Source organism: Humulus lupulus, chromosome 8 (genome assembly GCF_963169125.1).
Source record: "Humulus lupulus chromosome 8, drHumLupu1.1, whole genome shotgun sequence".
Lineage (NCBI taxonomy): Eukaryota > Viridiplantae > Streptophyta > Magnoliopsida > Rosales > Cannabaceae > Humulus > Humulus lupulus.
Genome location: NC_084800.1, coordinates 87,593,013 through 87,604,716, shown reverse-complemented (window position 1 = coordinate 87,604,716; position 11,704 = coordinate 87,593,013). Strand labels below are relative to the sequence as shown.

Here is an 11,704-nt window from a genome sequence, read left to right as displayed (position 1 = left end):
TTTGATATGTATATGTATATATATTTATTTTAAAATTATAAACTTCAAAAATAAAATAAGTTGTTCTAAAAAATATTAGCTTAAGATTTTTTTAATGAAAAAACAATAATAAAATTTGGAGTATTTTTCACATTTTTTTGCATCTAAAACCACCTGTACAGGTGGGTTTCACTTAAACCTAGATTCAAGAAAAGTTAAACCCCCAGAGTTTACTTTCCCAGATTAAAAAAGTTCAAACCCAAGTCAAGTATTAATATTTACATTTCTCAAATGTGTATATACACATCTCAAACGTGTAGATCTTTAAAACATACAAAAAAAAATCACCTAAAACGGACACCTAAGTAAAAAACTACGCACCTTGCAAGAATCGCATCGAACACCATCGAACCACTATTAAACCACTATCGAGCAACATCGATTTTTTCATGAAAATGTTGATTTTGAAGGTCCCATCGAGCTGATATCGAGTACCATCTTATCACGTCGATTTTCTGCAGATTTCAAAGTTTCAGATCTGAAAAAAAAAATCACAAAAAAAAACCTCAAAGATCATGTCCAGATTTGTTCGAAATGCAGAATTTTAGTGTCCTAAATGAGGAATATTTGTCATTACATTGAGTTATCTTATATTTTACCTTACTTATAGATTTTTTTTCAAGAGAGATAGTTGGGAGGAATGGATTAAGGGAGAGAGAGAAGTAAATGAGAAAAATTACGTAAGGGGCATTTTGGTATTGTCAAAAGAATTGATATTTTTTTTTAAATAATTTAAATGTCTAGCATTTTTTTGATTTAGGACATCTCATGAAGCATAAAAACTTAAATTTCCCATTTAAAATCCATTTTTCTTTTAACACATTAGGTAATTCACATTGTGGCTATTTTAGTTATATTTAAAAATAATTTTACTAAAATTTGAGTGTAGATGAGTTTTATCAATATTATTTACAATTTTGTAAAATAAATTAGATAATTCGGAATCATGGATATTAGATTAAAGAGTTTAAACAAAAATTTAACCAAAATATATGTGACAATCATTAGTTATTAGTTCGAAAACCTTTTCACAAATAGAAATTGAAGAACGAGCTTTCGATCTTAATATTTAGATTAACAAGGAGCCTAGTAAGCCACGAATGACAGTTACCAATGTGATTACTGTATATGTCATCAGTAAATTTAACGAGCTACCAAAAAAACTACCAAAGTTTATCAGTTTGGTTACTCGTGTATTTGTTTGTTACTTCAGAAAAAAGTAATTTTAAATTCTGTAAAACTATCACAAATTCGTAAGCATTTATTTTTATTATTATTGCACAAATGTAAACTATATTTGTAATAATATTTTAATATATACCCTCCTCAACAACGTCTGTTTCTGACTAGTGATTTGTTCATCCATTCAATAAAATCTTAAAACGCCAAACCCTAACAATAAAAACTTTCGTAACAATGGTAACAGGGTGTTCTATTCTAATCGACTTCCAAGGTTCGAACCGCGGGTTTCTCTTTTCCATCTCTGATTTTTCTCTTTTTATTCTCTTCGTCTTCTTCAACTAGAAAATCATGAAGCAAGATAGCTCCGATTCTTCTCCCAGAAAGGTAATGAACAATTTAATTTGCGCCCTCAATTTCATGACAATTCCGGCTTAGATCTCCATTCTTGGGCTCACTTCTCTTTTCTTTTTGTCTTCAGCTTAGGTTTGCTCCCAAAGCCCGAGCTGGCAGGAAGCCCAAATCCATACCTCAAAAAACGTAATTAAGTTCAAATTCTGCATTTCTTTATCTCAATTTTCTAAGTTCCTTCCATACATAGTTCCAGATTTTGTTAACAGTTTAAAACGAATGCAGTAAACTGAACATTGAAAAAGATGACGATGGTGATGATAATGATGAAGCTGCCCAGGCCCAGACCCTGCTGCGTCAATTCAACGTAACTATCTATTTTCTCTTCTTTAGAAATTTTTCTTGGTGTTTTGGTTTGTCGATTAACTTCTTCTTCTTCTTCTTTTTTCAAGGCTAATTATTAACCATTTTTAATGTAAAGGGCTGACTTCAAAAATTATTATTATTTTTATATTTTTGAGTCTGACTTGTACGTTCTTTATAATTGTAAAGAAAGTAATCCTTGCTGTTGTTTGCTTACAGGGTTACATATTGGAAATGGGTCTTTCTTTTCCTTTTTCGTTCCTTTTTACTCGGTTCATTAGATTTATTTTCTTAGAAATGATTTTTTTTTTAAATAAAAATTGTGAATCTGAAATATATATTTTTTTCCTCTAAATTAACATAAAGAAAATAACCCAATAAGCTAGTTTATTTATTTGTGTTTTAACTCAATTTTTTTCTCTTTACTCGCAGGAAAATCTCAAAAGGCGAGGGCCTAAGGCTGAAAAGAAGTGTAATTCCTAATTGGGTTCTACTTTTTCTGTTATTATTTACCGTTGATGTTTTAACCTTAATTTTTGGTCTAGTGCTTTTATACGATGTAGGCTATTACGTGTTCGTTACATTTAGTGTTATAATTAATTAGATTTAGATAATTTATGGCTATTTTGACCCTAGACCATTAAGAATTAGAGTTAAAACAAGTAGCAGCCTTACCGTACCTTAACCCTCTACTTAGAAATTTTTGCAGTCAACATTATTATAAATGTTTGTGTATTCATGCATATGTATATAAACTAGTATGCATTAAGTTACCATTCTCATATTCTGTGAACTTGATTATTAGTTAAGACATAGCCTCCAAGCAAATTTTATCTTAATTTCTGCACAAACAGACTAATGTACACAAATACATAGAAATAGGTAGAATTTTTAATTGGATTTCATTATATAAAAATAAACACAAGTTTCTTTTAAGTTGAAATTGAACTTCATACTTGAATGGGATTAAAGAACATACTTAGGAGTTGAAATAGTCTGTGTCAACAGGTCCATTTTATTTTAAATCAAGAAATTTGGGTCGTTTGTCGCTGTGTTTTAAGATTGTACCACTTACTTTTGACTTTCAACCTACAGCCCAAGTTGTATTTGGTCCTGGCGCCACATCAACTCCCATAAGGTCATTTGTGGTACCTAAAGATGGAAGCAGTAGTAGTAAAAACAGCGACTTAGATCTCAAAGGGTCTGATGGTGATGCACAAATTTCCTTCTACTTGCCCTCAAAAAGTTCTGAATCTGTTGTAACATTTCATGATTCCACAGATGAATCAACTCAGATTAGCAAGAAAGAATATATAGAACCCTGGGTAAGAAGCACTCAAACTGATCTCTCTCTCTCTCTCTCTTAGCACACACGCTTAACATATATTTCTTCTTATGCTGTTTTGCAGGAATACGACAACAGTTACTATCCTACTGTCCTTCCTCTGAGGAGGCCTTACTCTGGAAACCCAGGTATCTTTTGTTGAGATGCTTTCATACAGAATCTTCCTAGTTATGTTAAATGATATGTGCATTCAAAATATGCACCAAAATATTACACAAAATAATGTGGCACTGTCTTCCAAAGCAGTCACGATACTGTCTTTTTTGAGTGCGCATTTCATTACTCCTGTTTTTATGAGCAAAATAATAGAATTCAAGATCCCTGAACCGACCACATACTTTTGGTTATGTGGCTCATGTGATCAAATCTTGAGTGAAAAAAGCAAGTTGCAGAGCTATTATAATGTATGAAAACACTGTTCTGTCATATATTCTTTGCCTGAGTTATATTTTATCTTTTTCTATTATAATTTTTTCCTGTTGCCATTATTTTAACCTTTAGGCACTCTTATTATCTCACTAGAAAGATGCTACGATAGAAGAGTAACATGGAAGTTAATCAATTATGAATTCTTAATATTACAAGAAACAAATTCACTTCACATTGCTTAACATTTATCTTTGTTATTATTGACTTCTAACGTTGAGGGATTTCCATAATAATGTGTTGAACGACTTTTTCTTTCTGGTTTTAAGAACATCTTAACAAAATCGAATTTGGGGAAGCTGCTACAAACGCTGAGTATGATGAGGATGCTACCAATGCTGCTTCAGAACTTGGATTGATGGTATGAGAGTCTAATATCAACAATGTTGATTGAAATACTTGCAGCTGATACATATTCTCGAATCTTTTGATGCAAAATGTGATGTTGATGACAGGAGGAAAGTACAGAAGGAAATATGTTTTGCTTCCAGTTTCCCCATTTTCTGCCAACAGTTAAGCAATCATCTAGTATTAAGGGAAAAGAGGGAATTGGATCATCAACGTCATCACTGGGTCCAAAAGCTTGCAAAGGCAATAAAATGGAAGAGTTACCAGAGGGACAAGTGGGGAAAATGCTGGTTTACAAGAGTGGAGCAGTCAAGTTGAAGCTGGGGGATGTCCTTTATGATGTGAGTCAAACCATTAGGATTAATTTCATATGACTCATTTTGTTAAATCTCTATGCATTATTTTTTAACTATAACTAATTGAGCTACAAAATGAAATCTTTATACGTTTAGTTTATCTTGCAGCTACTGTGCTAGCCTAGTATGCCAAAATGACCATAGCTTAATTAATTGTTTTGGTTGTCTGTGTGCGTATGTATGCAGGTCTCACCTGGTACTGATGTGATATCTGCTCAAGATGTTGTGGCAATCAACCCTGCAGAGAAGCAATGTTGTCTTCTTGGAGAGCTCTCCAAACGAGTTGTCGTATCTCCTGATATTAATTCCCTTTTGAATTCAGTAATTGACTTGAACTAAATGAGTTGTATATTCTGAAAAGCTAGTAAATGCATGTATAGGTACCTGGGATATGATGTTCGAGTACCTTTGTAACTAGAACTGCTGACATTATTGCTTAACATGGTGACGACAGCATATATATAGGGACTAACAGATTATGGCGTAGATTATTAGGGCCCTTCCACCTAATTTTTCTGTTAAAATAAAAAGCTAAACTCAGAATGCCAAGAACACATATATACTAGTTAGGCCAGGTTGAGTTCTCCTTTGAGTTCAATCTCTAATTAGACTATGAAAAAGGTGATAGACTTAGTGTTGCATTTTAAAAAATCAGATACTAAAGAGCCTAAGAACTCACTTGTACACACAACTTAAATAAAGTTCTTGTACAAAGAAATCTAGATTCTACCCTTGGAACATTTGACCTATCTCACAAATACAGAAGTTAGTAAACTCCCAAATGAGAATAAGGTACCTTTAAATAGACAAATGACAAATTCTGGCAAGGATAACGGGCAGACTTGTGTAATTTTAGTAAAAGCTGATTTTAGAAAATTAATCATTACACAGTAAGTAAAGAAATATTTGTGAAGAAAATTAATAAATGGTCTAAAAGATTACACGTAAGTCATCAACTAGTTGTCAAAGCAGCAAAAATTAAAGCATATAACATCAACCAGTATCAAACGTCATGTATCTTTAATAAGGACAATAGGAGACTACAAAGTCACAAAGATAGGAAAAGAAAAAAGATTTTTAACACTTGAATGCCAATTATTGGGGGGTTATCCACATGTCATGTCGTCAGATTGTTGTCAAGCCTTGTGGGCTCGACTAACCACCACAACTAGTAGAACCATAATGGAGAGCATGAAGGAGGTCCTCAGCTTCTCCTTGAGAAGATCAGGCACTTCTGTTGTTGCCTTTTCGCTCTGTGGTGGTTGAAACAAGTCGTTCACGATCTTTGTAATTTTCCCAATTACTTCCATGATTTTCCCTCTGGTGCTGTCAAATATCAATTTCACTATATTTGTCGCTTCATTAGAGTCCTCCTTAGACCTCTCATCCCAATTCTTTTCGGCACTATCCTCAGCTGCACACAAATTTTATTATTGGATTATAAGGCAAAGTTATGAGGAAGAACAACAATTGCATAGCAAAGAAAAATTCCAAGCTAGGATCACTGAAACATATTTCAGTTAAGGAGGATATAGCCTTAGGGGAGTGAGTTCCTTAGAATTTAAATGAATCATGGCCAAATAGTGTTGCATAGTATCTGAAAGTACCCAAAAAAAAAAAAGTTGAGCTATTGTGAAAATAAAAACGATTATTATGAGACTACCTCAAGTGGATAAGTAGATGATCGTGTTTGAAATTATAATTGTATATTTATAGAAGAAGGAAAAGCAATAATTTGTTTTGATAACAAAATGTATACGAACCTGCAGAAAATGATTCTTTCAGCTCCCTCACTACCTCATTGTTCAGAACAGCATTCCAAACTGCTTCATCAGATGACAATGATTTCACCATTTTCTACACATTAACTACACAATCAAAATGGATAACAACACAATCGACAGTCAAAATTATGTTTATTAAACCCAAATAAGAACATGAGATTTCACCATAGAACATACAAATCCATTTGAGATTTCTCTACATGTAATTATTTGGTGCATCATGCTATCTAGAAAGTGAAAATCCCAACATCTTTAACTATTTTAACTCCCTTCCAAACTCCATCTGGCTTTTGGAGAAAGTTTCAAACTTAGCAATTCTTTTGCTTAGTTTCATAATCTCAACTAATCATATGAGAAAGAAGTTAAAACAATAGAAAGCAACCTGTACTAATGGCTCAGTCCGCAACAGATTGAAAGCATCATGAACTCTGTCGGATCCATGACGCTGCAGAAATTTAGAATTACACATACAAATTGATGGTTCCATCCAATCTGACTCCGACTCAGACCCTACCGGAGAAACTCGGTGTGCTAGACCAGTTGGACTCATGACTAGATGTTCTTCATCCCTATCCAATTCAAAAGCAAACCTATCCCTTATAAGGTTGGAGTAAGAATCAGCGTTGAAAACCCTGTAAATAAGAACACCATTAAGAAAGAAAAAAAAACAGGTATTAGACAAATTTGATTGTGAATTGCAGTTGAAATTACAGGCAAGTAAAAGTGATCATACAAATTATACAACACAATCTTTGGCCACACACAAGAGAAAAAACTCTTACATCAGCCAATTAATATTACCAAATTTGATCAAATTAAATAGCAGACCATAACAAATAAGGGAAACTTATACAAGAATGAGATGAGGTAGTGATGAAAGTCAATTCATTGATTCTGAATCTAAATAAATAATGAACTGTTGAAGATATCATTTTTATGTTAAAATTCTCTGTTAGATTATAACTCTTACTGACTTCTCTTCATATGTAGTACATTATCAAGTGAAGTCATCTCATCTTCATAAGTCGAATTATCATTATTTTTTAAAAGATTTTACTCAAAAGGAGTCAAAACCTGTAATAGTCCGCAACCACCACCCCAAAATTAAATAAATAAATAGCTTCACTGCTAAAGATAGTCTATAATAATCCATAAGAAAAGAAGACACAGCCCGTCCCACAAACCACTTGAACTACAGTACAACATCATCATTCTAGACAACAAACCATTTTTAACCAGAAAACTGAGTCTGACACAAATTTTTAATTATAATATTTTTCAGTGCAGAGAAAAATGCAATAACTAAAAAACAAAAATGGAAGGTAATGAATAATTATATGAAATCTTACTGTTGAAGGGCCGAAAGAGCGTCGTGAACTTCGTATTTGGAAGGAACAGGACCAAGGCCAAAATAATCATCAACAAACCCATATGAACTATCTTCCTCCGGAGAACCCTCATCCACTGATACCCAATCCAACTCGTCAGAATGAGGCCAAGAAGATGAAGTGGGCAGGCCATGAACGGAAGATACAGGAACATTCAACGAAGCAAAAGGAGAAGAAGAAGAAGAAGATGCAGAAGTTGATGAAGGGGAAGACAAGGATAGCTTATTAGTAGAGTTGCTCTTCTGGGCATGCCTAGGGTTGGTGGTAGTGCTAGTAGCAGTACTGGTACTAGCACTAGAAGAAGAAGAAATGGGTTCTGGGAGGGGGCCACCAGCAATATTAGACCTGGTCACAGCTCTACCAAATGACCTTACCAACCTTCCTCCACTACCACCACCGCCCATGTTTCTACCGCCGAACATGATAAAGACGAAACCGATAAGGTCTTGGATTATGTAAAATGCTATCTCTCTCTCTCTATCTCTACAGATATATATATATATATAAATATATTAATATTTTGTTCCTATAAATGGAATAATATGGAGGATTAGATTTTCTTTCTTTCGATTCTGTCTCGTGTAAACTTTCTCTCTTGTCTGTTTATGTTCGTGTGAGTGATTTTCTCGAGGAGATTAAAATATGGATAGGAATAGTATAAAGAGTTACCATTTGGGTTTTTTTTTTCTCCATTTAAAAATAAAAATGAACCCTATAATTTTTGTAAAAAAAAAAATGAACCCTTTACAATTTGTCGATCTCTATCCGACACAACCAAATTTAGTGGGTCCACACGTGGTCCAATTATGGCTTCTAAATGATTCGAGAGTTTATATTTTTGTGTGCTTTGTATTTTTTTTATTATTTATTTAGCCTTTATTTTTTATAAATTATTTTTTGATCTTATATTTTGTAAAATTGTTAAAATAAAACCCTAAATCTAATTTTGGTCAATGTTTTCTCAACTAAAATCACAAATAATTTACCAAATTAGCAATTCAGAACAAAAATAAAATCATTCTGCTTAAAAACTATGTTGTTATATTCAATTTTTTCTTCATTAAAATTGAGTTTAGGGTTCTATTTTAACCATTTTACAAAACATAGGGTCCAAAAAGTAATTTATCAAAACACAGAATCTAAACAGGTAATAGAAAAAAGCACAGGGTCCAAAAAAGTATAAACTCATTATTTAATTGAAATGGAATAGATTGTTTCCAAAGGATTGTAAAGAAACATTGTAAAGCAAAGAATTGGTTAGCTGAAATTAGCATTAGTATTTTGATAACTTACAAGTATGAGTCTTAAGCTAAGTACTTGAGTTATTTTGTAAGAGATTTATTTCATAAATTGTTATTGTAAAAGGAGTTTAAATGAATTAGTTTTTCAAATTTTAAAGATTTTTTAATGAATGTTTAACATATTTAGAATTATTAAAATTTAAGGTGCCCCTCCTTTTACTATTAACTAAATAAGTGTGATTCAACATATAATTTATTAAAAAAATGTCAATTTTTTCTCTCCATCCATCCTAGAAGCCCAAGTGTTACTTTTTAATTCTTTTATATTTCTCTGTTGGGAGATAGTGGTGTATTTTTATGCACATCGATCGTGCTCTAGTTGATGTTGCTTTTCTACTTGCAGTTGGTGGAGTGTTGCTCGAACTTTCGAGTGGGGTGGAGATGCTAGGAGGTGGGCGGATCTTCTTCTTTATGTTCGGCATAGATCTTGGCGGATATCCCCTCTTCATGGTCGACAATTGGTGTGGTGAAAATGACAGTCTTGCTGGTCATGGCTCATTGGCCCTGTTAGTCCCTCTCTTTCTTGGCGACAGTGACTTCGTTGATGGGACAATATTGGAATTTATTGGAGATTGGGGACGTCCGTGGTAGGTTAGATCTAGGGTTGTCCATGGATTGGGAGGTCGAGTTTGCTTTGAGCAAAGCCATTTCCTTCAGATTTGAGTAGTTTTGTTTGTTTTTTTTCGTTTACTTAGTTTTCTCAATAATTGTGTATGTCACCTTCGATCATACTACCTTATTAATGGGGATAGTGGTTATTATGATGATTCCTTGGTTCATGGTATATATATGCCAATATATAGGGTTAGCTATCATGAATCATATGGATCGTGTCTTTAGTTTCTATATTCTTACTCGGGATATTAGAGTTGTTAGTACCCTAAATCTTTTGAAAGATCATTGGCTTTTTGCCATTGTTATGATTGATTTGTCATTTCTTCATTTCGAAAGAAAATTTAGATTGCTCCACATAGTTGGGAAGCTAGTTTGCTTGCACTTAATTAGACTTTTAGTTTGAGTATTATGTATGAATTTTCTTTATGTTGAGCATTATAACAGCTTGGATAACCTATGCTGATTGGATTTGCTCTATAACCTATGTTGATATCCTATACATGAAAAGTTGAGGTCTAGAAAGAGTTGAGAAGTTTTAAGTGTTTTTTTTTTATGTTTGAGAATTTCCAAATGAATGGATGTACAAATTTTGTGTTAGGTCCAAAATATTCGTTGGAATTTAATATGTAAATGAATTCTTATTTTTGATGTGTTGGGGAATATATTAACAAAGGAGTTGATTATAATCAAAATGACATTAAATATATATAATATCAACAAATGATATTACGTAAGTAAAGGAAAAATATGATAATAGATTATATGACAATTATCTAAGAGTAGAAGGTAGAAGATGAAAATCTCAAGAGTAACACAAGGCTTAAGCAAAGTTCAAAATATTTGTTCTACAAGTTATTTCCTCCCTTATAAGAACACTTTGGGAATATTCTCTAGAAATGCTTCTAAAAATTTATTAAGTCTTGTCTCATACTTATCATAGTGTTCTAAAGATGAACATGTCACCATAAGTATTCTAAACTATGTAGTGTGTTTTTCACATTCACACGTTATATTCAAGTGAGTAAGATGATTTCTATTTATAGGGTTCTCATCCATCATTTGATTTTTTAATTCCACCAAACTCCCTTGGGAGTTAGAAATATGCACACAACAATTATAAAATATTATAACTAATGAAAATCAAATTCAAGATGTGTAACTTCTTTTACACATCAATTGATGAATATTTGTGAGAGTCACAAAGCTTATGATCATCATTTCTTAAGAATTGTAACTCCACTCTATATGTTACAGAACTTATTATGATCATCATTTCTCAAATTATAAATCCACAATATATGTTACATTTGACAATACAAAATTTGTCACACTCTATTATTTATCACATAATTCATTTAATCAAAATATTATATTATTTGTAAAATACTATAACACACGATGCCTAATTTTTTATTTAAAAAAATGATAAATGTTAAAAGATTTATAATACTATTAAAATATAAGAATTTTGAATTGATAAATATTTAAATTAATAATAATATAAATAATTATAGTATTCTTATATTTAAATTATATAATAAAAAACTGTGAATTATTGAAAATAATATTGTAAATATATAGGAAAATTTTATAGTAGGGACATAACTTTTGTCTCCACCGGTAGGGACGTTTCTATTTTTAGCACGTAAAGAAAATATAACTTAATTTTTTTATATGACGGTGTACATTGTAGTTATAGTAGACATTCCATTAGTTTTTAGGAAATTCCGAATAATTTATGGTAGCGAAAACAAACTTCAAAACTATTTGTTTCACGCGCATAAAACAAGTTTAAAAAAAAACCTATTTTTGTATTTTCAGAACATGAATAGGTTACAATCTATTTTTTTTATATGAATATGTACAATATAGTTATTTAGAACTTCTCACAAATTTTTGTGAAATTTTGAATAATATACTGGACTAAAAACATTAAATAGGTTGTTTTGAAACATGTTTTATATGCTCGTGAAATAATTTATTTTGAAACATGTTTTGAGTACCGTAAGTTATTCGAAATTTTCTAAAAATTTGTGAGAGGTCCTAAATAACTACATTGTACACCATCATATTAAAAAATTTGAACTATAATTTTTTTGCATGTGAAAAATAAAAATATCTCAACTGATGAGAACAAAAGGCATTTCCCCACAATAAAAACTTCCTATATATATTTAAGGAAACATTATTATAAACATAATTTTATAAA

At 31.7% G+C, this 11,704-nt stretch overlaps 2 protein-coding genes across 3 annotated transcripts; one reads left to right on the top strand and one right to left on the bottom strand.

The window, feature by feature from the left end:
• Positions 1-1,445: 1,445 nt before the first annotated feature.
• LOC133798043 (uncharacterized) lies at positions 1,446-4,963 on the top strand. Of its 2 annotated transcripts, XM_062236216.1 has the most exons (10): positions 1,507-1,605; positions 1,700-1,758; positions 1,855-1,936; positions 2,152-2,170; positions 2,365-2,404; positions 3,028-3,257; positions 3,342-3,405; positions 3,973-4,064; positions 4,159-4,392; positions 4,594-4,963. In XM_062236216.1, the coding sequence occupies exons 3-10, from the start codon at positions 1,875-1,877 to the stop codon at positions 4,744-4,746; spliced, it is 894 nt and encodes a 297-aa protein (XP_062092200.1). In that variant the 5' UTR covers positions 1,507-1,605; positions 1,700-1,758; positions 1,855-1,874; the 3' UTR covers positions 4,747-4,963. The 2 variants fall into 2 exon arrangements, with proteins under 2 accessions (XP_062092199.1, XP_062092200.1); XM_062236215.1 differs by lacking the exon at positions 2,152-2,170 and having other exon boundaries at positions 1,446-1,605.
• Positions 4,964-5,302: 339 nt separating this feature from the next.
• Positions 5,303-8,182, bottom strand: LOC133798042 (uncharacterized). Its single transcript, XM_062236214.1, has 4 exons — positions 7,541-8,182; positions 6,574-6,823; positions 6,171-6,264; positions 5,303-5,821 (listed from the first exon to the last, which is right to left on the bottom strand). Exons 1-4 carry the CDS (start codon positions 7,999-8,001, stop codon positions 5,544-5,546), a joined length of 1,083 nt encoding a protein of 360 aa, XP_062092198.1. The 5' UTR covers positions 8,002-8,182; the 3' UTR covers positions 5,303-5,543.
• Between the last annotated feature and the right edge of the window lie 3,522 nt (positions 8,183-11,704).